This window comes from Cibotium barometz, chromosome 21 (assembly GCF_041138505.1).
Source record: "Cibotium barometz isolate CiBa-2024 chromosome 21, ASM4113850v1, whole genome shotgun sequence".
NCBI lineage: Eukaryota > Viridiplantae > Streptophyta > Polypodiopsida > Cyatheales > Cibotiaceae > Cibotium > Cibotium barometz.
Window position 1 is genome coordinate 11,278,716 of NC_141066.1, and position 26,568 is coordinate 11,305,283.

General features: G+C 44.6%; 3 protein-coding genes and 1 long non-coding RNA gene across 5 annotated transcripts in view; 2 read left to right on the top strand and 2 right to left on the bottom strand.

Annotated features, from left to right (window-relative positions):
• Nucleotides 1–2,849: 2,849 nt before the first annotated feature.
• On the top strand, nucleotides 2,850–6,549 carry LOC147626850 (uncharacterized). The gene is made up of 2 exons (XR_015268424.1): nucleotides 2,850–3,699; nucleotides 4,655–6,549. It is a non-coding gene; the product is annotated as an uncharacterized LOC147626850 (long non-coding RNA).
• An 8,953-nt stretch (nucleotides 6,550–15,502) lies between these two features.
• On the top strand, nucleotides 15,503–25,920 carry LOC147626851 (uncharacterized). The gene is made up of 3 exons (XM_086815382.1): nucleotides 15,503–15,555; nucleotides 25,370–25,516; nucleotides 25,599–25,920. The coding sequence occupies exons 2-3, from the start codon at nucleotides 25,455–25,457 to the stop codon at nucleotides 25,840–25,842; spliced, it is 306 nt and encodes a 101-aa protein (XP_086671508.1). The 5' UTR covers nucleotides 15,503–15,555; nucleotides 25,370–25,454; the 3' UTR covers nucleotides 25,843–25,920.
• The window catches only part of LOC147626852 (uncharacterized), a 42,778-nt gene continuing 39,190 nt past the window's right edge, over nucleotides 22,981–26,568 (bottom strand). The window contains exon 6 of one of the 2 annotated variants that reach the window (XM_086815381.1): nucleotides 22,981–23,239. The gene's annotated coding sequence lies outside the window, so the exon portion shown is untranslated. Of the gene's footprint in view, nucleotides 23,293–26,568 lie in introns of both variants that reach the window. The other variant, XM_086815378.1, reaches the window with a different exon arrangement.
• Nucleotides 23,701–25,347, bottom strand: LOC147626853 (uncharacterized). Its single transcript, XM_086815377.1, has 3 exons — nucleotides 24,879–25,347; nucleotides 24,329–24,538; nucleotides 23,701–24,168 (listed from the first exon to the last, which is right to left on the bottom strand). The coding sequence occupies exons 1-3, from the start codon at nucleotides 25,080–25,082 to the stop codon at nucleotides 24,076–24,078; spliced, it is 507 nt and encodes a 168-aa protein (XP_086671503.1). The 5' UTR covers nucleotides 25,083–25,347; the 3' UTR covers nucleotides 23,701–24,075.

Genomic DNA, 26,568 nt, shown 5'->3' on the forward strand with positions numbered 1-26,568 from the left:
ACTCCATAGCCCATGGAGGAGGACCCGGCACTGCCCTCCAATTCCCCTCGGTGTGAGCGGTTGAGTCGCCATAACCCTCGGCACGAGCAAGAGAGGGAGAAGCCACAGGTGTCGCCCACCCCACGAGAGGAGGGGGGGCCTCCCCCCAGCCCCCTCCCCCAGCTGGCGCTCGACTTTTGAGGTGATGGTCCCCACTGGGGGAGGGGGCTGGGGGGGCCTCCCCCCAGCCCCCTCCCCCAGTTGGCGGCCTGGCTTTCGAGGTAATGGTCCCCACTAGGAACCGTTATGAGACTTTACTTTCAGAGGTGGCGACAGGACCATCCACCTAGTAGACCCTCTGCGGACCCCTCTTCCCCTCCACCTCCTGCGGCACCCCCAGAGGCCCCACCTCCGATGGACCCCCCCTCGAGGCAGGCGCCCCCCCCCCCAAGAGAGTCCTCTTCTCCTACTTCTCTTCCACCCCCACCTCCCTCTTCCGCCCCACATCCCTCTCCCAGTCCCCCTAGCTCTCCGCCTTGAGGGTCGGCTACCCCGAGCCACTCCACCAGATGGTGGTCTTTCCAAAGCTTCTTGAAGCCGGATGTTATCCTCGCCAGTGACAGAGTTTCCGGCGTCCTCCCCTGGTGGCCCTCCTTTCGTGCTGGGCTACCCGGTCGACTATGCCCTCTTTCGACGTCTTCCGAAGGAGACGGCTGCTGAGTTTGAGGAGACTCGGACACCCTTGCGAGTGTGTGTGGTGCTGTACCACTCGCCCCCCACGAGACCAGCACCTTTCTTCAGACCTCTGCATAGGAGCATGTGAGGGCATTCAGAGAGCAGGGGAGGAGCCTCTGACGCAGCCTTGCCTCCCTCCAGTGGCTTCAGGAGCAGACCCCAGAGAGCCCTTGAGGCGGCCCGCACTTCCCTTGAGAGCATCGAGGAGCAGCGGATTGAGCACAGATACCACGCTCGAGCCTCCTTCTGGACCCAGGCGGGGGACAAAGTTTCTCGGGAGTTCTTTGTAGCCTGAGGACCTCGCTTTTGACGTGAGGGAATCAAAGCCCTTCGCCGACCCGATGGATCCGTCGCCTCCAGGTCCGGGAGGTAGCTTCCTCTTTCTACAGCTCCCTACTCACCGTTGATCTAGATTCCCCTGAGCGAGAGGCGGCTCGCCATCGAGTTTGGAGTTATGTTCAGCCCCGCGTTTCAGAGCCCCTCAGGGTTCACCTGGACTCCCCTTTCTCGGATATGGAGCTCGCAGTAGCACTTCATGCCCTCCCTCAACGGAAGTGCCCGAGGGAGGATGGTCTTCCGGTCTCCCTCTTCCTCCGCTTTTGGGACCTCATGGGAGATGGATTCTCGGCCGCCTTCAATGAGATCATGAAGACAGGTTCCCTTCCCGAGGGCCTTATATGTCTTATCCTGAAGGAGGGCACCGATCGCCTTGAGATCCACCAATGGAGGCCGATCACCCTCTTAGGACTGCATATAAGATACTAGCCAAGGCCATCGGTCTGCGCCTCCAGCCGGATCTTCCTGACTTGATCCACACTACTCAGACCCCGGCTTCATCCAGGACCGCAGCATCCTGGATAACATCTTCACCTTCTCGGAAGCGACAGCTACCGCCACGCTCAGGGGGAGGACCTGGCAGTTCTACTTCTCGACTTTGAGAAGGCGTATGACAGGGTGGATTCGACCTTCTTGGAAGGCACGATGCTGCGCCTTGGATTTTCCCCCATGTGGATTCGCGGAGTTGCTGCCCTTTACACTGGAGCCCACAGCCAAGTCCTTCTCCAAGGAGGGCGAGGGGATCGTTTTGCCATCTCGAGATCCGTGCGCCACGGCTGCCTCCTTCCTCTTCTTGTTTGTGGCGGAGGCCATGAGCTCATTCCTTCGGGCTCAGGACACGGGCCTTCAGGGCTTGCGGCTCCCCATTCGCACCATGGAGGAGCTCTTGGATGCAGAGTTCGCTGATGATATCGCTGCATATCTTTCCTCCTCGGAAGGAAACCTTCACCAATTTGCGGCCGTGGTAGAGGAGTTCTGCCTGGCAGCAGGGGCGCGGATCAACTGGCACAAGTCGTGTGGCTTTTGGGTTAGCAGCACTCCCAGCCTGACTTGGTGACCAATTGAGAAGTTCCAGTGGATCCCCCATGGCACACCCGTCCGTTACCTTGGATGCCAGATGGGCATCGACATTTCCGTTGAACAGCAGATTGCCCCTCTCCTCCTGAGCATTCGGAGGAGGCTTCTTCACTGGAGTTCTGCACGGCTTTCCCTCGCTGGCCGTGCGGTGGTGGCTAACCAGGTTCTTCTTGCCACCATGTGGTACATCAACCCATGCTGGGCGTTTCATTGGACCTGCATTGGGTAGGTCCAGCGTCTGATCCGGAACTTTCTTTGGTTGGGAGCCACGTTGGACCTGCCTTGGGCAGGTCGAGCGTTTGATCCGGAACTTTCTTTGGTCGGGAGCCACACTTATATGCCACGCAAGCTCTGAAGAAGAAGACTTACTTACGATGAACCTATCATTGTAAGTAAGAGTATGACTTGAACTACATAAGAAAGATCAATTTCTTCCCATGCAAGAACTAATCAAGGCACTAATATACACAGGAGTCAACCATAATCTCGTATCATGGGAAACTTAGACAACACTTGAGCAACCACACTTGCATGCCATGCAAGCACATGTAAAATCTATAGCAGGAACTAAAATGATAAGTCTCGAATCCTTTAATTTGATTGCAACTATTGGAAATAATCTCATGGAAGGTAGATTTTATGTGATGTTGTTAGATATAGGCCCTCCTTGTGTACCTTGTGTGTGTGAATCCCCTCTTAGGGTTGGTGTGAATCAGTGACATAAGCAATGATGTAAATGCCAAATTAAGTGCTTTTCACCATGAATGGCTCATTCTCATTCCCCCCTTAATTCCAACATGGTATCAAGAGCAAGTAGGAATCCTAGCCATTTTGAATTTTTAGAAAAAGCCAAAAATCAAGCCTAGTGGATCTGAGTTTTTTTCTCTACCCGCCTCCATTGGAGGGCTTCAATCACGAGTTCTATGCCAAATCAAGTCGTGATTTCTTCTAGAGAAGCATAGAGCAACTCAGGGCTAAGATCCCTGCACCATCAATTGTCTGATTCATCTCCCACGCGGCGCGCCATTGTCATCTCCCCCTTTTCGACTGTATTCAGCACAGCACTCTGGTCGTACAGCCCGCACGCCACGCCGGAGCAAAATTGACCTCCATCCTCTTACGTGAAGAAGCGCCCCTATGTGCTACAGCTGCCTACCAAAGGGATTTGCAAATGGTCCATCATAGCTCCTGCACCAAGCAAAAGACCAAGCCCTGCTTCTCAAGCCATATCCAAAAGCTTCAAAAAGGCTTAATTGGTGATTAATTTCACTAATTAAATCATAAGTTGGTGAATTTCTTATGCATTTGTTCTTTTTCTGAGTTTTTCATCAGTTTGTTCATCATTTCTCTTCATTAAAAAAACCCTAAAAGCCTTCTCCATAGCCAAGAGCTTCCAAGCTTTTAAAAAGTGATTTTTTCACTTAATCTACCCCGTTTTCGCTCAATATTTCACAAAGGAGATTCCATCAAAGGCTCCATCAGTTTTCAAGGACTTCATCAACACTTCAAGGACTTCATCAACATTTCAAGGACTTCAACAAATCAGTTCAAAGGCTACATCAAGCTGCAATGGTAACAATCTCTTCAGTTGGAGTATTTTCATCAATGTTCTTCATAATCCTGGTTATTATGAGTATCTCTCTCTCCATCATCTCTGTTACCAAAGTCACCAAAGGCTTCAACAAGTATAATGCAAAGAAGCTTCAAGAGCAGATCTACACCAACAAAATGAAGAAAATCAAGTTCTACATCGACTCAAAGACCAGCAAAGATCTGAGTCATTTTAAAAATGATTTTCATTTACTCTAAAAACTGTTGTTCACTCTTTGTTTTAGGTTATAGCCTTCTTTGTGTGGGAACACTTGTTGTTTGGTGGACCTCGTCAAAAATGTGGTCCAACCATTTGTTGTGCATACCCACTTTGTCGATCCATACCTTGATGTTGTATGAGAAGAGTACACACACCCTTTTGATATGGTTAAGGGGGGGCTCTATCTCATTGTTTCAAGGAGGATTATATTTAGGAAAAACCTATTTGTGTGAGTGATATTTCTTTTTGACACTGCCCTGGAATTACTATCCCGTAGGTAAGACCTACCCATTGTCCCTAAATTTTGTCTACCTTGTCCACCCTTGTTGGCCCAAACCTTGTTGTCGAGAAGCACTTGTTGTCTGGAGAGCTTTGTCAAAAATGTGGCTCTACCATGTGTGCATACCCTCTTGTTAGGTCAAGCCTAGTTGTCGGGTATAGTTGTTGTTGGTAGCTTAAGTCAATGTCCACAAGTTTGGCTTAAGGGGGGTGTTAGAAATAAGCCCTCCTTGTGTACCTTGTGTGTGTGAATCCCCTCTTAGGGTTGGTATGAATCAGTGACATAAGCAATGATGTAAATGCCAAATGTATCGAGTCACAATGGATGTACCTTGAAGGGCTATATAAGCTCATGTAGTTTCACCATTTCTATATTAATGCAATCAAGTGCTTTTCACCATGAATGGCTCATTCTCATTCCCCCCTTAATTCCAACAGATGCCTACAGGTACAATGGGAGAATCTATTCTACTTGTAAGAATATGGATGCGAAGGTGGCTTGGGGGGTCTTGATTCAGCCACAAGACCAGGGGGGACTTGACTTGATAGACCCCATGATTCAGAGTAGAGCCCTCCTGGGCAAGTTGATTGTTTGGGGACTTCAGCCAGGGAGTGAGCCCTGGAAGGACTTTTTGATTAGCCACATCTCCTCCCGACTCCCCACTCACGGCGGTCACTGGACTCCGGGGTCAGGTGGATCTTCACGGAGGCTGCCCTTCGAGATTTTGGTACTAGCTTCAAGGACCGGTTTGCTGCAAGCCTCTTCCACACCTGGCAGAGCCTCCGCCCTTCACTCATACATATACACCCGAGCAGCCCGGCACAGCAAGAGAGGCAGCCTCTAGTCTGGAACCCACACTTTCGCCTACCCTCTGGCCCACTACTCCTGGAGCTGCCTCTGTGAGGGCCCCGCACAGACGCTTGGTACTTGGAGGAGGATCAGAGCAGATGCAGCAAGCCCGCCTCCACTCGCTGAGGGGAGCTCGGACCATGGTCACTGACATCAATGCAACCATTCCCCCAGGCTGGCATTTTCCTCGTCCCAAGCCCCCTGACGCACCTTGGATGGCAATTTTCACCCGCATTGGCGTTCCGCTAGTGATCTTCGGCTACTCTAGGGGCCACCTCGTCTATGTTTTTGAGGTGGGGCCTGACGGACTCCTGGTTACATCCGAGTGGCAGATCCGCGATGCCCTCCCCTCCCCCCCCAGCAGGTCCGAGTGGTGGGCCACAGGGGTCGGAAGTGGACCATTGATCCGCCCCCTCTCAACGTCCGAGGTGTCGCATCCTGGTGCCTCTGGCTTTGGGAGAACCATCCATTGGCACACATGGAGTGGGACCCCAGCGAGTGGCGGTGGCTAGACCCCAGGGCCCCGCAGCCTCCTAACCCGGTGGAGGACATCCCCTTTTTTGAGTACATGGTGCGACTGGGTTGATGGATCCTGCTGCAGGGCATCGATGGCACTCCAGTCGCTCAGTAGCACTGGCAGATTCAAGGGGTCTCGCCACCTTCTGGCAGCGCTTGTGGAGCAGCTTCCGACCCAAGAAGATCTCATATTTCTTATGGCTGGGGAGCTTGGCCGTTGGCTCTTGGTTGGGGCCGACCCGCACGATGATGCAGGTGCGACTACCTCGAGGAGAGCCATCGACATTGCCTTTGGGATTGCCCCAAGGCGCAGCAAGTCTGGCAGCGCATCCTGCGACTCTCCACTTCGGAGCCGAGTACTGCCCGCAAAGTCACCTGGGGGGCTGAGTGCGGCGAGGATCTCTTGTGCGAGGATGATGGATGAGGCATTGCTCTTAGCCTCTCCCACTTGCACATCTCGCACTCGACGGCGGCGGACGCTCCCATCAAGCCCTAGTCCCCAGAGATGCACTCCAGCCAGAGATGGGAGATCATCAGCAGCTTGGCAGCCTGGCACATTTGGTGTGCCCGATGTAGTGAGGCCATTGATGGCCTTCTCACCCCCCAGCTGAGACCATTCACACCATCTGGGTGGATCTCATTCACACTCTCCGGGGTCGCTTGGAGCACTTGGCAGGCGAGTCGGAGCGCATGCGGGAGCGACGTGCGACCTTCTACCGTGCCTGGACCCCCGGACCCTTCCTATCCAGAGAGAATGGCAGGGTTGTATGGCATTATAGGCCCCCAGTGTGGCTTTTTCCACCCCTGCCCCCCATGTAGTCTCCCTCCGATAGAGCGGCCAGCCCACAGAGGGAGATCCCTCTTGTTTGATCTACAGTTTTGACCGCTCTTTGCGGCGTTGTATACAACCTCATGGCTGGGTTTTTTCTTTATAACTAATAAAAGATCTCTTTTTGGAAAAAAAAAAGAATCTAAATCTTGACAAGATTTAACCTCTTATTTGACTATGTGGCTACAAGCTCTTTAATGCGCTTTCATTATGAATAGGAGTGGAAGTACTCCCATGACGAGTCCACATGGCTCACACGTATTCCCCCCATCCGGTCTGGCGGCCATTTCTCTGTTGCAACTATTCCGATAATGCAATAGCCTATTTTGGCGGTCGTTTCTCTATTGTGAATATGCATACAAGTCAGTTGCCTATTCTGACTGTCTGGTATGGGACGTTATGGAGCTCTGAGTCACCACTCCTTTGCAAGTTTGCACTGATATTATTTTAGCAGGGTGTTTATATGTGGTATCTTGAAGGGTTAGAAAGGGTAGATGGGAACACACTACCTCCTTCTATACATGCCGCTAACTAGTTGTTTACACATTTTATGACACTTGTTATACAATTCATAATAAACGTACTTTGCTACTACAAGTGTTCAGGACATTCTAGTCCTTTTTGTAGTTTTAAAGTTTCAATGACAAAGTTAAGTGATACGGGTTCTGAAAATATTCCAGCCGTAGTTATGTTAGGCATCACACACACACACACCCCTCTCTCTCTCTCTCTCTTTTTTTTTTTTTAAAAGTTGGATTGCATTTCAAATATATATGAACATATATACATTCTTGCCACCAGACTAGTACCCATCCACTACCCCCATTCAGACAATCCAAAAGAACCACACAAGCTTTCCACACTATCGGAAAACTGAAATCCTAGCCGTCGATCCCTGCCTGGCACCCTGTGAAAGAACGGACGATCCGTCAAGGATCGGGCGATCCAAGAAAGGTCGGGCGATCCGAGAAGGGTCGGGCGATCCGAGAAGGGTCGGGCATCGACCGATGAGAGACATCTTTGGATAGTGATGTGTATGATGCTTACCTTTGTTGCTGGAGTTTTCCTCGTAGATGTTATCCATTAGGAGTTCCTGGTACCGTACTTTTCCTCATAGTTGTTTCAATTTCAGTTTCAGTTAGTTGTTTAGTTGTTTTTAGCTTTCCTTACACAGACATTGTATCAGATCCACCAATTATTGTAACCTTTTTGGTCTCATAGGTCATTTTGGCCTTTTGAAGACGTTAATATATCATTTCATTTCATTTCATCATTTCTCTCTCTCTCTCTATCTCTCTCATAGGTCATTATGGCCTTTTGAAGACGTTAATATAACATTTCATTTCATTTCATTTCTCTCGTGAAATTTTTATATATTAATTAATAAGTAGTCCACAATATATGCAATCTTTGGTGACCTGGCGCCCGTGCTCCAACACACGGCAAGAGAACCCAAAATACAACTGAACTGTCCGCCTGATCCCACTACCAAGAGAACAACAAAAAAGCAAACATATACATATTCTCAATATATAACCAACTGTCAAGCTAACCAGTCATCTAAAGATCCCCACCCTGACCTCAAAAATCTAGAATAGCATCACAGGTGAGAATATCAAACTCACACAGATCAAGTAGCAAGGCATTAGTAGAATGAGGTGCCATCTCCGAAGGCTTGAAGAAGCAGGTCCAAAAGGCATCCACAAACAGGGGCCGCGATACCCCTCCACCTCGAGTACAATTAACATCAACCAAAAGTTGATAATTAGTTTTACACTTTGCCTTGGCGTGAGTAATATCTATACTTTGAGTGTTAGTGTCACCAAAAAGGCGAGAATTCTCGAATGACCAGACCTCCCACAGGCAAGTTTTACGTCTGGGGCACTTATCTGAAGCAATATTTTTGGTATTTAAATTCCTTCCAGTAGGAAGGGCATTCATCATAGCCTTCCAAAGAAAGGTCTTTTGTTTAGGAGGAACCTTTAGGTTCCATAAGTCTTGTCATCTTGACTGCCAAGTTTTGGCAGCCCACTGCAGCTTCCATACTTTATTAACATGAGTGATGTTGATCTGGGATTCCACCACCCATACTTTATTAACATGAGTGATGTTGATCTGGGATTCCACCAAGTGTGCATAGATGCCTTTAGTACTCGGTGATAGTAATGGTGTGGAGTCCACCCAAACCCAATCCTTTAGCACTTGTTACAAGCCATTGACACCTACATCTATTGTACCTAAGCCATGACCTCCTCCAAGAAAGTCTTGCATGACCTTGGGATCTTGTACATGACCATTAGTTGGTCGCAATCTCTACATCCCAAAGTAGGACCATCCCATAAGTTCATGAAGTGAGAAAGCCCGAGGTTGTTCATTTTATGGGCTAGCACTTCATCTTGCAAAGCCAAAGGGGGTTTACAAATAGGTAACTTTTGAACTATAGCAATGCTATTGGACCTCTACTTGCTAAGCTGGGGTGCCGTGTTGTAATGATCCCAACAAAATCCAAGTGTTAGTAAGGATAATTTTTGTTATAAATCTTACGTCTTCTTAATATTTAATTGCATTTTAGAAGAGAAGCTATTAGCAAACTTAATATCAACTTTTAAAAAAGAGTAAAGTAATCCACATTGTAACTCTTGATAAATAGAGTTGATCTAGTAGAGACATCTCAAGGGGCAATAGTAGAAGGATGCATCCAAACAAACTACTAGGGTTCATGCATTAAGAGATATAGAGTAGGCATGGCATGTGCAACATGAAAAAAAGAAAAGGAAGAAGATCAAGGAGGGAGCTACCTCCATCAAAGAGAGTGGACACCAGATTTCCCTGGAGGGTACCATGGCACATAACAGTATCCAAGAACAATGGAAATCCGACCAGAATGGGTCAGATGTAGACACAGGCATGATTAGAAACAGGCACAATTGCCTTCGGAAGGCAACAATGCAGGAGGCTCCATAGCTGGCCACTGTAGAGGTGAGCCTGCTCTGCAACTGCACATCTCACATTCACAAGCTCTTGCTTCAAAAAACCCTTGAGGCCTGAAATGGCAACCTTGCAAGCCATTGATAAAAGCGGAAACAACATGCAAATAAAGGCTACTAGATGACAACAGCGACCATGCAATCTTAGTCGGCGCTCCTCCTCCCCCTCCTCCCCACGAAATTCCCAAAGGTGTTTAAAGGTTGAACAAAGTCAACTTTAATTAATGTACACACAATACATTAGGCCGGACATTAGAAGTCTGAAATATGAAAACTCAAAAAGACATGACCAAGGGCGCGCATCTGTACATATATGCCCATTCGGGCATATCAATCAAACATAAAAATAGAACCCTGGTTGAGGCTGCCCGTGCCATGCTTCTCGTGGCAGACCTTAGCAAAGGCTTTTGGGAGGAAGCTGTTTCTGACACGTCAGCGTCCAGCCATGTGTGGCACTAAGCTGGCAGTCAGTTAGAATAACGAGCAATACCAGAAAAGTCCTAGAAAAGCGGTTCTTTACATTAGACACTTTTCTTGATGTAAACACAATTGTCTATTTAAAGACAATTGACAAACGACTAATATATGTGTCATATTGAGAGCCTCCACGCGTCATGTCTTCCTGCATGCTGTAGTCGCCATCTTCATCTCTGTGTAGGCATTTTTTGAGTCTCTGCGTTTTTTTCTTCCATCATAGGTTATGGGCCCACACACCCTTCAATAGCTGTACACACACTTTCAATAATTAAGCACGTTCTTTTTTCTTTGGTCATCCTCTTCTCCCACTTCAAATCTTTCTGCACACACAGCACCATGGCGACACCAACAACAAGCTGTTGGAAATAAGTGCACACTAGGTGTACTATTTCTCTAGTCTACATTTTGTCTAGTCTTAGTTTTTGTCTTGAGTCTTGAGTGTGTGCCATGTGGCACTTCTACATTTATCCCATAAGCACTCTTGCTCATGGTCTTGTACTTGGCCCTATTTATTCAAGGGTCACATCATTGCAAAACATCTAGCTTGTGTCTTGTCTACACTCATCTCAAGGTAACCCTTTGTCTTTCAATCTTGTTATTATCTCATTTCAAGTTTTCTAGTTTCTAGCTCTTGCTTCCATATTTCTACATGGTATCAGAGCCACTGCCCTTTGCTCCTAGAGATTGAGGAGAGGGAGGCCAGAAAGAGAAGCCATGCCCTCTCTCTCTTTCTCTAAGTGCAAGAGAGTATGCTCTCTCTCCTCTTGAGGACCTCTACTACCTACGTGGAGAAACGACATCTTGAAGAGGAGACCGCTCCAAGTTACTGCCCGCCATTTCTGCGCTCACCTCCTCCAACAGAACTGCCTGCCATTTTCTGCCGTTCCTGTTCAGAACTGCCCGCTCTTATCTGCCTCTGCCCCACAGCTCGGGTAGCCCTACTTAGCAGGCCGCTTAGCATCAGCTGCTGCCACCCTCTTTATCTACAGCCAGTGGTACCATAGCTGCGCCACTTCAGTCTCCTTCAGCGACAACTGTTGCAGCAATCATATTTGTGCCACTCAGCTCCTGCCCGTGTTGGTGCTACCCTGCTTCAGGCTACCTTCGCTTCCTCTTGAAGATTCTACAAGGTACTGTGCATTGTCTCCTTCAGTTTGCCGGCTTGGATCTCTTCCTTCATTCATTTCTGCAAACTTGTAAGGGAATAGACACTGCCCTTGCATCTTAGCAAGAGTAAGACCTTCCCACATGGGTTCTTCTACTCAATCTCTCATGTCTATCGACAAATTCAATGGGTCCAACTTTCATACTTAGCAAATCAAAATCAAGTGCCATCTTATGAAAGAAGGTCTTTGGGACGTTGTTCACCATGCTACTCCCGAAGATTCCGACATTGAGCAAGTTGTCACCTATGTTCCCACTGCCAAGAATGACAAAGCCTATGCTATCATCTTGCTCGGTCTTGGAGATGATTACATTCATCACATCTCCGACATACAGTCTGCTTCTCAAGCATGGATCACCTTGGATACCCTTTTTGGACCCGTCACCCCGCTCTAAGAACTCTAAGATTGCACTTATGATCTCATTCTTTGATCTACACATGCAGGAGGGAGCTACTATAGCCTCTCATGGATTTCATATTTGTTTGGCAAAGTATATACTATCTTTTATTAAGATATGTTCACACAAGAAGAACTGGATATTGGAATCGTCCAGAGGGGCGTTGATCGTTCGCGGACCGTCGGTCGCGGACTGACGATCTTGGATGCCTATTGAGGCGCAGTTTTTGAGGAGCCCAAGAACAAGGGCCAGTTATTAAAGCCCAAAGGAATTGGTTGCTAATACGGGCTAGTATTTGAACCCCGGAGTTGAAACCCATACGCTGTCGGTGTGTTCCTTTCCCACTAGATGAGTGGATGAGCTGTCGGTTTTTCTTAGGCAACGGAGATCGATGGTGCCCATGTATGCCTATCATGAGTGACCACAACCTTGCTAGGGGCAGGGAAACTTAGAAGGGGCTATGAGTGTTAAATTCCCTGTCGCCAATAATGGAGGTGTGGGGGTCCCGTGATTGTATCCGCCCTACTAGCAGGTAGCAGTAGTGGTTGGATGTTAGATTCTAGACCTTCTCACGGTGTATTAAGTCCAAGACTCCGCCCAGATAACATCGCGTACTGGAGGTCCTTGGCAGAGTAAGGCCTCGCCCAGATAACATCGCGTACTGGAGGTCCTTGGCAGAGTAAGGCCTCGCCCAGATAACATCGCGTGCAGAGGACCTTGAAAGATCCCGCCCAGATAACATCGCGTGCGGAGGATCTTGTTAGATTCTGCCCAGATAACACCGCGTGCAGAGGATCTATTTTTTGATTGAAAGGCCCCGCGTGCGGAGGGCCCGGTTAGACCCTGCCGAGATAACATCGCGTGCAAAGGATCCATTTATGGATTGTTGATATGAATTATAGTTATAAGTGGTTTTAATAATAGGACTGTTTGTTAGTCTGGATTGATCATTGTATTCCAGTTGAAGGGCTGATATAAAGAACAACTGTCCAGGAAATAATTAAAGGAACCTTGTTTGTAAGTGTGAACAGTGTGGTAGTAATTAGTTAACAAAATTGATGGGTGAGTGTGGGGTGGAAAGTGGGAGAATACTGCCCCGACGGCACTGTTCTACGGAGGGGTGGACCCAATCAGTCGGGTAGCTTTTCACATTTTAGTTAAATTTGTAATTTAGTCTGTCGGTCAAGTCTAGAATCATCAACGACTGTGCGTCTGAAAGCTTTGGGGAAAAAAGCGTTGATCGATGAAGGTTGACGGAACGATTCCTGTTCCGAGACTCTGAGAATGGGGAATAAGGATTCATGAATCATGGGCGTCTGACCGACCCTGCGCTCCTCTGCACGGCTCACCGGTAGAGTTGAGCAAAGGCTTTTGGGACATTTTAGAGTTATAGTTTAGTTGGGTAGGTTCTAGGCTTGGCGCCGACGGCTCGTATTCCTATGCTTCCAGGCGGGAGTGGGATGTCATCAGTTGGATTTCCAGATTTAGCTAGCGATCTACCGAGGACAATCTGACAGTGTGGTCGGGTTGTCCAGTGTCGGGCAGTCCCGGAGGGGAGGTACGTCACAATGTACGCCAGCATTTGTATGGGCAGTCCTGGAGGGGAGGTCCGTCACAAGTGGTATCAGAGCCGAAGGTTGAATTGTTAAGATCCGAGGGTTGATGAATCAGAGCAAAGGTTTGATGATAATGAAGTGTGAAGTCAAGGTTATTGTTTTGGATTGGAACAGAATTTTTGTTTTTATGACCGTTTATCGAAGTATAAGGTTGACGACCCCGATGAGATAGATTGATGACCATCTGAGTATGGGGTTGGGATCTTGCTGTGGATTGTATATATTATTTTCACCATGAGGCTGGTAGTCACCAGATGGGTGACGAGTCCCAGAAGCAACCTCTTCTCTTGAACCTCAGTATATAGGTTCGTCATCGGAACTCCCTAAAATCAACAAAGGGTACATTACTTCGGTCTCACCGACTCAGCTTCTCAACTGCTCACTCACTCAAGTAAACTTTTACTCAATGCTTAGACATGAGAGAGAGACAAATAAATCAATATCCGATCACATACACAAATCACATGTCTCATTCATATTCAACCACATAGGCAGCACGTCCATGTGCATAATAAACAAAGGAATCTTTTCCCATTACTCGATCACTTCACTTGTGTGATCCTTCTCGGCTTGACCCAACCATTTCCTGCAACATGGCTGTGAAATAGACTCACAGGTCCCGTTCAAGCATGGCTCAGAGGCTGTATCATTCAATAATCCACATATATCAATGAGCATGGCCTACCTGGCTCAGAGGCTCTAGTATTCAACTCTCAATGAGCATGGCCTAACTGGCTCAGAGGCTCTAGTATTCTCACAGCATGGCTCAGAGGCTCTAGGAACATGGACTATAACACCAGCTCAGAGGTTGACAATTCCATTTGTCGGTCAATCAACAAGGTTCTCACTTGGAGTAATTCAAACAATGGTCTAGGATAATAGTCCAAGCACAGAAATCATAACTGCCGTCATCAATCAGCTACTCGCCTTACAGCGACGATTATTTCACCGCAGCAGGAACTACCCCCGCGAATCAGTCTATGTTGGGGATGTTTCGATTGACCGGAGATGCTAAATTATGGTGGAAGCAACATTGCAGAGACAGTGGAGTAGAGGAGAATTCTCAGAAGTGGGCACAGAACAAGAAAGCGGTGAAGGAGAGATACCTACCGCCAGCTCACGAGTCTCTCAAGATGAACGAGTTTTTCGGACTGAGGCAGGAATCTTTGACCTTGGAAGCCTATTATTCGAAATTTCTAACCTTGCTGAGATATGTGCCGAGAATGTCTAATGAGCAGCAGATTACCAGATTTTGCCAAGGCCTTAACAGTCCATTGGACACCCGACTAGAGGCTATGCGTCCTACGTCAATTCAAGATGCTCAGATCAAAGCGAAACCATTGATTAAGGAGGTTGGTCAGGACAAGGGATTCAAGAGGAAAGAACCCTATCAACCAAGATGGCAAGATGAGCAAGGAAAGAGAAATGCAGTACCTTTAGGATTTCAACCCAATGTACCGAGAGTTTATGCGGCATATCCGCCTGAAAGATCTCTAGCTCACATAGAATGCTACGAACGTCATGAGATGGTACAGAAGTAATTGCCCGAAGTTGCGTAATCGTACAGCCGCAATAGTGACTGTAGATCCTCAAGGCTACGGAAGAGCACAACGCCAGCAGCATATTTTCGACCAGGTAATCAGAATGGAGGCCGAGGCCGAGGTCGAGGAAGAGCAGCACATGTGAATGGACGAGGACGTGGAGGTCGTATTTATGCGGCCATAGCAGAACCGACCCTTGATGATGAAGTAAATGGAAGTGGTTAAGAGGAATTATTTCGACATCGACTATCCAAGAGAATGCGGTAGCTAACTTCATTAAACCACATGGTTTTCCTCAAACGATTTTTGTCCCAGGCGACTCCTTGGGAGATTGGAAAATCAATAGTAATGGTATTTTAGAGATTGTCCAGAAGTATTTTTGAGATGAGGACATCTCGAGTTTTTTTTTAAGTATGGGAGGATGTGATGTACCAGAATTTTGACGGGAAAATTTTAATCAAGTATTTTAATTTTTAAGGCAAGCGGAATTTGATTTTTCATTAATAGTCTCCGTTTTATTGAAGAGCTTATTCCGAGCTTTCTCCCGTATTTTTCCCCGCTCAATTTGAGTACCGGACGTGTTTTTTGGGTAAAAACCCGTTATTTCAACGTCACGGGGATATTAAATTATTAATTATTTGATGGGAATTGAAGGCCGGATGTGAAAAGCATGCCAGCTGGAGCGGGCAAGCACTGTTCATACCATTTTTGGGGCACCCATCTTGAAATAGAGCCGGGAGATACCTCTTTTAGGGCTAAGGAGGTTGGAAAGTGCAAGAAACTGCTAAAAAAGCATGAAATTGGCGCCTCCTTGCTTTTCTCTCTCATGCTTTTCGTGCTTTTCTCTCTCCTGTCCCCCGCCTATAAAAGAAGGGCTTGGGGTGCTTCTCTATTCATTCTTGTCTTGTGCAAGGACCGAGGGCTGATTGCCAAGCCATCTCTTGCCTCTCGCAGGCCCGGGTGAGCTTTTTCCCCTTGCTTTTTATGCTTTTTCTTACTTTTTGTGTAAACTATGTCAGTTTTTACCTTAATCTAGGCTCGATAAGTGATTAGTGCTTCAATTCTTACCTAATCCAATTAAGGAAGCATGGGAGACTGAAGCCATGCTGAAATCTCAGAGATTAGCACCCCCTAATCACCCCGATTAGGGTTGTAATTAATGTTTTCTTCTTTAAATAGGGTCTAATCTTGCTTAAAGCATGTTAAATCATGATGTTTTGGAATTCTGAGTTTATATGGCTGGTAGTTAGGTAAAAGTACAGGGAATTAAGGAAAAAATACTCCCCTAATTTTTGTGTATGATTTACCATATTTAATAGTTAATTTTTGGCATGTTTTAATTGTTATAATTACTTTTCTTGATCAATAAAGCTCAGGGATTTTTCTGTGGAAAATCTCAATCGTTTTCTTCTGCTAAAAATTTTCGAGAGATTTATTTCAGAATTTTGCTATTTATTTAAATTATTTTAGTGCTATTTTAGATGTTTTTAAATATAAAAAACTACTTAAATTATTCAATAAATCCCCAATTTTTTAATAGGAGGTTAGAATAAGTCTAATTAACCCCTATACAAAATCATGGAGCTATTAGCTAATTAAAGATTAATTTTTGGCCTTAAATTGATAGTTTTCTATACATAGAGTATGCACTTTTTTGCTAATATTGGCCTGTGAGAAAAGCACAGTTATTTTTGGACTTTGGGTGAAGCTTATTTTAGCTTCTCCCCTCACAATATGGCTTGTACGCTTTTTCTTTTTTTTTAGACTTGCTAATTATATTGAGTTTCAGCTTCCATTTATACCTAGCACGCTAAATAAAGCAATGGCGCCTAAAAGAAGCAATGTCCGATGCGGAGCGACCAACACACGGAGTAGCAGAGCGTCTATCCCGGAGGAACCGAAGGTGCCAGTAGCCCGACCTCAGAAGTGGCAGCGCCGAAAATAGCGGCTCCGATATTAGCAACGCCAATTATAGCAGCGACATCGAATCAGGCGGTTGCTTTAAACCAGGTTTTTTCCTATTTATAATTACGTATGTTAAAATTAGTAGCACTGCATACGTGACCTTAGCCAAATATAGAGTACCTATAAATAACAAGGCCGGAAAAAGCGGTTGGTTTACAACCCGTGCATATGCTTTTGCACTTTAGTAGTGAAAGACTGTTTGGAATACTGGTTGATTTCATATTTGTTTGGCAAAGTATATACTATCTTTTATTAAGATTTGTTCACACAAGAAGAACTGGATATTGGAATTGTCCCTCCAGAGGGACGTTGATCGGTCGCGGACCGACGATTTTGGACGCCTGTTGAGGCGCAGTTTTTGAGGAGCCCAAGAACAAGGGCCAGTTATTAAAGCCCAAAGGAATTGTTGCTAATACGGGCTAGTATTTGAACCCCGGAGTTGAAACCTCTACGCTGCCGGTGTGTTCCTTTCCCACTGGATGAGCTGTCGATTTTTCTTAGGCAACGGAGATCGATGGTGCCCGTGTATGCCTATCATGAGTGACCACAACCTTGCTAGGGGTAGGGAAACTTAGAAGGGGCTATGAGTGTTAAATTACCTGTCGCCGATCATGGAGATGTGGGGGTCCCATGGTTGTATCCGCCCTACTAGCAGGTAGAGTAGTGGTTGGATGTCATATTCTAGACCTTCTGACGGTGTATTAAGTCCAAGACTCCGCCCAAATAAAATCGCATGCTGGAGGTCCTTGGCAGAGTAAGGCCTCACCCAGATAACATCGCGTGCGGAGGACCTTGAAAGATCCCGCCCAGATAACATCGCGTGCGAAGGATCTTGTTAGACCCTGCCCAGATAACACCGCGTGCAGAGGATCTTTTTTTGGATTGAAAGGCCCCGCCCAGATAACATCACGTGCGGAGGGCCCGGTTAGACCCTGCCCAGATAACATCGCGTGGAGAGGATCTATTTATGGATTGTTGATATGAATTATAGTTATAAGTGGTTTTAATAATAGGACTGTTTGTTAGTCTGGATTGATCATTGTATTCCATTTGAAGGGCTGATATAAAGAACAACTGTCCAGGAAATAATTAAAGGAACCTTGTTTGTAAGTGTGAACAGTGTGGTAGTAATTAGTTAACAAAATCGATGGGTGAGTGCGGGGTGGAAAGTGGGAGAATACTACCCCGACGACACTGTTCTACGGACGGGTGGACGCGATCAATCGGGTAGCTTTTCACATTTTAGTTAAATTTGTAATCTAGTCTGTCGGTCAAGTCCAGAATCATCAACGACTGTGCCTCTGAAAGCTTTGGGGAAAAAAGCGTTGATCGATGAAGGATGACGGAACGATTCTTGTTACTGAGCCTCTGAGAATGGGGAATAAGGATTCATGAATCATGGGCGTCTGACGGACCCTGCGCTCCTCTGCACGGCTCGCCGGTAGAGTTGAGCAAAGGCTTTTGGGACATTTTAGAGTTATGGTTTAGTTGGGTAGGTTCTAGTCTAGGCGCCGACGGCTCATATTCCTATGCTTCCAGGCGGGAGTGGGATGTCGTCCATTGGATTTCCAAATTTAGCTAGCGATCTACCGAGGACAATCTGACAGTGTGGTCCGGTTGTCCAGTGTCGGGCAGTCCCGGAGGGGAGGTCCGTCACAATGTACGCCAGCATTTGTACCTGCCCCGACATAACAACAGCAGTCAAACAAACTCAGTGCCTTTCTGGAGAAGCCAAGCCACGACCACTGGATGGCTGCCAAACGCGCCCTTCGGTACCTCAAAGGCACAACCCACCTTGGGTTATACTACAGCGGGAGAGAAACAAACCTCCGATGCTTTGTTGATGCAGATTGGGCAGGAGACCTCAACAATCGCCACTCCACGAGCGGAATCAGCATTCTCCTTAATCAAACAGCATTCAATGGTGCAGTCGTAAGCAAGCAACAGTCGCCTTGTCCACCACTGAAGCTGAATATGTAGCCATTGCAACCGCCATACAGGAAGGCACCTGGATACAACAGCTGCTGGAAGAAACACACTTGCATGCACAACCAAGACCCTTCTCAGTATACAGCTCACTGTCCGTCAACAACCATGCCGGCTGACATCCTCACAAAAGCACTTCCCAGGGATCGCTTTGAAGACCTTCGCCATCAACTTGGAGTCCAGAGCATCCATGCAGAACCCGCCCACAGCGCACCTGTCACACCCATCCCCTTGGCGACACAAACCCAGCTCTTGACAGCGGGACATTCCACACACAGTCCAGCGAAAAATCAACCAAGCTCTTCCATCGACAACAACGACATCTCCTACATGCGACACACTTGGCAACCGACGGCCCAACCATCCATGCGTGCCACATGCACCTTCGATGCGACACCCGGCATCAACTCGACACGTCAGCGTCCTCTTTTTGATGTATTTTGGTGTACTCACATATGCTCACCATTTGTGGCATATGGGATTGCCCCACTTTTACTATATATAAAGAGCATGCATGAGGGAGATCACTTTCCTATGCTCGTGTGAGAGGTGAATCTGTGGAGTGAGTGTTGTGTGGAGTGGTTGAGCGTGGTGATTGTGTGAGAGTGAGTTGTATTGTTTTCCCTTTTCCTTTCATTTCTCTCTTGTTATCCTCTTTCCCTCTTCTTATTCCCATAGATTAGTGGAGTACAATTGGATTTGTTCACTCTTTATTATTTGTTCATTGTCGAAGGGTTTGGGTGAATACACATCCACATCCATTCTTCCACATGTACATCCACATCCATTCTTCCATACACACATCCACATCCATTCTTCCACATACACAGCCACATCCATACATCCACATCCATTCTTCCACATACACATCCACATCCATTCTTCCACATACACATCCAGTTCCATACATCCACATCCATTCTTCCACATACACATCCACATCCATTCTTCCACATACACATCCATATCCATACATCCAAATACACATCCACTTCCACATCCATGTACTTCCCATCTCACCCTTTCACATATCCTCTCATCTCATTATTCACATCCACATCCATTTCATTACATCACATCTTATCACATCCTATTTTCATCTTATCACATTCATTCACATCCTATCGCATCCCATACACATCTTATCACATCCATTCACATGCTATTCCCATTTAATAGCTTTTTCTAGTTTGATACTGATAATGAAAATTTTTCTAAATTTCTACCAATTGTTTGGCCTAATTAAAGGTTCTTTTTCTCGACGACTATTTCCATATTCCTTCTCAATTCCTCAATTGAATTATATTCAATATTCCTCTTTTGAATAAAAGAATTCATGGGATTTGTAGAAATCAATTCTACCCGTATTTCCACTTTTGGTAAATAATCATAAATTGAATTATACTAAAATTTCCTCTTCTTCCCATTTAATTTCTTGGATCTCAAATACCATGGGAATTCCTCTCTTTGCATTTGATCATTTGCATTCCAATGTCATGGGAATTCCTCTTTTTTCGTCAATTATTTCTCATTAAATAAATTCATCTAAAAAAATATCCATTATTTTAATATGCTAAGAATTTCTCTTTTCCCATCTAAATGATGGAATTCCAAATGTCATAGGAATTTCTCTTTTTTAACATTTAAATATTTCTCATAGATAAAATAAATTGATCTAAAATTCATCTTTGAATTTAAATGAATTATCCAATAATTTCAGGACTATCATTCTCTGAGTGAAAACCACACAATGGTCAAGCACATCTCAATAACAAGGGCTACCATTCTCCGAGTGAAAACCCTCAAGCTAAGCTTAGTGAAGTTGTTAGGGCTCTAAAAATGGCATTTCTTTCTTCAAAGAAACTATTACAAAGTCCACCCTTTATCTAAGAAATTTTTCTTGGCAATATTGTTAAGCTTTAAATGACACTTTTTACATTAAAAAGTATTTGAAACAAATAAAATTTTAATATAAATACTATCATAAACACAAGAACATCTCAAAAATGCTTTTTTGGTGCAAAGCAAGATTATTATATTTCATAAGCCTAGGGTTTGGCATGACAATAAACATATCCCTTTCTTGCAATTTATTTTGCAATTATAGAAATTCTCTGAAAAATATTTCCATCATATGGTTGGATAGAGGATGAAAAACATATCAATTTTCTTTAACTCATTAAAATTTGAGCTATAGGTTGAGAGTTATGCTCTTTAATCATCATGTCTCCAAGGACCTTTTTGCTAGCTAAAGGGTCATACAAGAAATTTAAAAAAAAATAAAGTTTTTTTTTTGCCATCATCATGTTGATTCTACATGTTTTGACAATCATCATCATGATTCTACAAGTTTTGACCATCATCATGTTGTCTCCAAGGACCCTTTTCCCAATGAAAGGGTCCTTAAAGGCATGATGATGAACATAACCATGTAGAATCAACCTCGAGGACATAACCATGCAGAATCAACATGATGATGGTCAAATAACTAGAGATAACTCTCAAATTACACCTTGGATTGATAAGCTATATTTTTGTGCTCTATCTAGCCATGTAGCAATAAAAATACAATTTTGAATTCCTATAAGAATCCTTTCTCTAGTAAAAGTGTAAGATTCCTCCCTCCAGCTTTTGAGGTGTACAGGTGTAAGAACCTCCCCTTGTGTTCTTGTAATTATTCCCCTCTTTGAAATAAAAGAAAGATTTTGTTTTACGTTGTTTTAGTCTAGAGAGAAAAAATGTCTAGAGAGAGGTAATCCAAAATTGAGATATTTTTGGATATAAAAATCCTCCTAGTGTCTAAAGAGTTTCCTCTGAAACAGAAATTCAAAAAGAACTTTCTAATGTGCAATTGGAATTAATTGAAAAGTGTATAAAGGACCTTAGCCTAAGGGTCTAGATTTTCAAAAAAAATTAGATTATGGTCCAATTAAGGTTCCTGTGGGCCAATAGAATCAATCCAAGTGTGGGGAGGAGATAAATCCAATTCATAAAAGGAAAACCCCCCAAAAATGAGTAAATGCTCACATAAGATGAAGAGTCGACTAAGGACAAGATTTATTAGTAAAAAACTATGAGTATTACTAAAAAAATGAGATATTTTGGGTATAATGATTCAATTTTGACACCTTGGTAAGGAGAAGGCAGCTCTTCAAGGAGGCGCCTATTTCACTTGTGTAGTGGAGTTTTAAACTCAAAAATATTGTGATATTTTTCTCTCTCCTCTCTCCTAGATCAAACCAAATCAAAAGGGAGCCAAACTAGGTCCAAATCTTGTCCAAATTCAGCTAAACTAAACCTGGAAAATTCTAAAAACTAGTTGGACTTGGTTAGAGGCCTCCCTCACCTATAAATAGATCCTTAGCCCTTTGTAAAAAGAAATATGAGAACTATACCATGCAAGTATTATACTGAAATAATGATATTTTCTATTATCCTCTAAAAATCCTCTACAAATTGAAGAGATTGGAGCTCCTCTCTCTCTTCAATCTTCCTTGGTGACTCTAACAACATACCAAACCAATTGATTGGTTGGGGGCCTCTACTGTGATCAAAGAATCAAGTAATTTAGGAGGTAAAGTATGGATTAATGTCTTCTTTTTCTTAAATCTCCAAATGTTTCTCTTCTCAACCCCTCTCAAGCTTGAGAAGCATTAATTTGAATGGCTTTTGAATACTATTGAAGTTCTTTAATGTATTGTAATGAAAAAATACATAAATTTTCATTTGTGCTTAATTTATAATGGTTTTTAAGCATTTCTCTCTCTCCCCCACAGAATGGTCATTTCTATGATCTATTCTCAATTCAAATAAAGCTTCTCATGAAGCATTTCTCTAATCTAAAAGTAATTTCTATGCTTGTCCAATTGGAGGTCAAAATAATGGCTTTTAATACTTTTATGCTATTTAATTTATGATAAAATTAAGAATCAATCCATAATTGGATAATGATCCAATTAGTGGTTATTCTAGTCATATGAATAATACTAAACTTTATTCTTTTAAATTTATTATCAGTAATAGCAGCGGAGCTATGGCAAAATTTTTGAAAAATAAACACATATATCATTTTCATTTATATTATGAAAAGAGGACTTTCTATCATATTCTAAGATTAATCATCCTAGATTAATTGATAATCATGAAAAATTTAATTTTTATGTTTATGCATAAATAGTAATTAGTAAAAGAGAATTTTTAGTAATTCATTTTTTAATGTTAAAAGAGGAATTCTTATGACATTTGGAATTCCATCATTGAGATGGGAAAAGAGAAATTCCTCGCATATTGGAATTAATCAGTATTTTAATTAAATTTAAAAAAAAATTAGATAAATTTATTTTATCTATAAGAAATATTTAAATGTTGAAAAAGATGAATTCCTATGACATTTGGAATTCCATCATTGAGATGGGAAAAGAGAAATTCCTAAGCTGGCAGTCCTTGGCAGTCAGTTAGAATAACGAGCAGTACCAGAAAAGTCCTAGAAAAGCAGTTCTTTACATTAGGCACTTTTCTTGATGTAAACACAATTGTCTATTTAAAGACAAATGACAAACGACTAACATATGTGTCCTGTTGAGAGCCTCCACGCGTCGTGTCTTCCTGCATGTTGTAGTCGCCATCTTCATCTCTGTGTAGGCGTTTTTTGAGTCTGCGTTTTTTTCTTCCATCAGTTTCCACTGCATGCTACCTGCAGAATCGCACCTTCACATTCTCCCTCAAAGAGTACACCCCTTATGAAGCCTGGTACAATAAACCACCCGACCTTCACCACTTCAAGGGACCAATTTGGGTGGCCAAAATGGTGACAGAAAGAAGGCATATGGATTCGCAGATTTCTTGAAGAAACTAAGTTGTGCAGAAAGTATCCACTTACCTTACATTGTGATAACAAATCAGCCATTCTTATGACCAAGCAGCAGAAGCAGTCTGAAAGATCAAAGCATATTGATTTTAAAGTCCACTTCATCAGAGACCTTGTTGAAGAAGGTTATGTAATACTCAAGTACACACCTACTGAAGAGCAATGTGCAGACTTCCTGACAAAGCCTACTCCAAAGACAAAGCAGCAAACATATTGGTCTTGTATAAGGCCCCAATGTATTCAGTTTAAGGGGGCATGTTTAAAGGTTGAACAAAGACAACTTTAAATTAATGTAAACACAATACATTAAGGCAATACATTAAGGCCAGACATAAGAAGTCCAAAATATGAAAACTCACAAACACATGACCCAAATAATCAAAGCGCAAGCATCTGTACATATCTGCCCATTCGGGATCAATCAAACATAACTGAACCGCTCGACTGGCCCTGAGTCTGAATTGGCTATTAGATGACAACAGCAAGCCAGGGGTCACCATACATTCTGAATTGGCGCACCTCCTCCTCCTCCCCTAGAAGTTCCCAAAGGGACATCCCAGGATCCAGCCCCGCTCAGCTGGCCCTGAGTAGACAACCTTGACCAGAGAAGCTTCCCATGCGAGAATGTATGTTTTTTTCTCATCCCCTTGTACTCTCGGCCATCATTCACCCACAATAAGAAGCTTATCACTGCCCATTGAAACAAGGCCTCCATTGCGCATGTGCAGATTGCCTTCATCTGAACTATATATCACCTACATGACCGTAGAACATGAACAAAATCATAGCATGAGCCAGCATGTGAATTACAGCATGGTCTTTTAGAGAAGCAACAAGCAGCTCACAATAAAGAACATTAAAACGGCAAAATCTCTTCAGATGTCCTTAAAGAACAAAGAAAAGGGCACTGCGTACCGTGTTTATCAAGCACCGGTCCAAGACACCGCCATGTGTTTGTCTGCTTCTCGTAGACATGAAGCGAAGGATTGGAGGGAGTGGATACTTTGTCATCAATCGCATACAGTTGGTTATTGTGCACTGCCACCAAGGGGGCCATTGGGTTTGATGCATTGAGGCACATATTACGGATAGTTTTCCAGGCCTTAGTGGAAGGATCATATTCTTCTGCATCAACAAAACGATAAAACCCGTCGGTACCCCCGATGACATAGAACGACTCTCCATGATAAACCCAGCGCATCCATTCCGAGCAGCTGGCATAGGAGGCAGGTGGCGCCATGACCTTTGGCGCATGTTGTAAATCTCTGCGCTACTCCCATTGAAAGCTCATAGCCATTTGTTTTATGTCCACGTGCTACGAAACAGCAATCCCCATCAGCAGCAAAGGCGCACCAACGGCGAGTGGGCTCTCGCATGCAATGTCCTACTTCCCACTTGTGGATAGCGAAGTCGTAGGGAATGCCTACATCTGTTAAGGAGTAAGAGGAACAGAAAAGACGTGTACCCGAGCAGAAGAAGGGGTCGTAGTTGTGAAATGCAATACAGCGAGATTCATCCATGTGTTGCGCTTGAGATCCCACTTGAACTTGGCCCGCATGTCTTCTTGTCCATTGATGTGCTCAGTTTCATATTCGCGGCTGCAGTCAGCTTGATCATGCTGGGAAACGAGGAGGTGATCGACGATGCCAAGGGTGCGGCCGAGCTCCATGAGTGGATCTGTGGCCGCCCAAGACAGGCAGAGCGGCGATGAGAACACGGGGTTCTCCTTCGTGAACTGCAACGTGACGGGTAGTGGGCCTATCTACTTGGGGCGTGCGATGGGCCCCTACTCGCTCATCGTGTTTGCCTACTCCTACCTCGACGGCATTCTCGACCCCAGGGGATGGGATGACTGGGACCACGACACTACTAAGGATCAGTGAGCCCTTGTTAAACGTGATTAAATCGTTTTATCCGCACTTAATCAGTCCCCTATTGACCATTCTTTGTCTGCAGGACGGTCTACTTTGGGCAATACAAATGCCACGGCCCTGGAGCTGATGAATCAGGTCGAGTGGCGTGGTCTCACGAGCTAACGGATATGGAAGCCCAACCATTTCTTGATAGCAGTTTCATCAACGGGCAAGATTGGCTGCAAGCCTAGTCAGTCTCTCTCTCTCTCTCTCTCTTTTTTTTTTTTTGAAAACATTAATACTTATATTACATCATGTGTGATGCATCACAGCTGTCAACACAACAGCATCTCATATAGAAAGAAGGAGCTCTCTGAGTTTATCTCTAAGGGGAGGGACAGGATGCGCATAGGCATCTTCGAGCATCTTGATCTTCAGTTTATGCCAGGGAACTCCAGCAGGGAAAAGCCTCACATTCTTGTGCAGGGCCTCATTTCTAGCTGTCCATATGAGCCAAAAAAACCAAAATCTGAGATGAGTAAACAGCCAGATATATTCTGTAGCAGCAGGTCTTAACAAACCAAAAGTGAACTGATAATGTTTAATCCTGAACCCTGTACCCTCATAAATAATCTGTCTGAGTTGATGCCACCATTCCTTAGTGTCTGCACAATACCAGAAAGTGTGTCTAGCTGTTTCCTTGAATTGCTTGCATCTGGGACAGAGCCCATTGGTGAACCCTTTACCCCTGTTTTGAAGAACTGTGGCAAGGGGGAGGGCTCCAATCAGGATTCTCCAGCAGAATACCTTACCTTTAAGATCCAAAGGCTGCTCCCAATTCTGACTAATCCTTTGCAGCCACCATTTGTCATCTCGGTTCATGTTCCAAAACCTGTCCCCTTTAGACTTAATATCACAAGGACCTCTAATCATGTCATAAAAATCCCTAGTCTGAGCCCAATCTCTGAATCTGTCCTGCAAATTGGAAGTAATGGGAACCTGCAACTGAAAAACATAACAGCATAGCATATGCCAAGCTCTCCTGTACGGTACCCCCAGATGAAATCTGCTCTTGGCCACTGCAAATGACAAAAAAACCCCCTTGGAGTCCAACACATGGGATATCTCAGTAATGCCTTTCTTGAACAAGTATCTGCTCTTAGCACCCATAGTTAAGGCTGGCGGTTTACAGAATAAAAAACTCCAATGTACATTTTCCACTGACAGAGAGTTCCCCAAATATCTAATTCTGCCATCCCAGATTAGCTCGGCACAACACTCTTTCCAAGACATAATAAGACA

Bases quoted from the DNA above. Each gene is read 5' to 3' on its own strand.
- LOC147626851 (XM_086815382.1), top strand. From the start codon at position 25,455: ATGGAAGCCCAACCATTTCTTGATAGCAGTTTCATCAACGGGCAAGAT. The intron at 25,517-25,598 runs GTCAGTCTCTCT...GATGCATCACAG, and splicing joins CAAGATTGGCTGCAAGCCTA to CTGTCAACACAACAGCATCT.
- LOC147626853 (XM_086815377.1), bottom strand. From the start codon at position 25,082: ATGGAGCTCGGCCGCACCCTTGGCATCGTCGATCACCTCCTCGTTTCC. The intron at 24,539-24,878 runs GTACACGTCTTT...TTGTTGATGCAG, and splicing joins CGACCCCTTCTTCTGCTCGG to AAGAATATGATCCTTCCACT. The intron at 24,169-24,328 runs GTACGCAGTGCC...ACGGTCATGTAG, and splicing joins ACCGGTGCTTGATAAACACG to GTGATATATAGTTCAGATGA.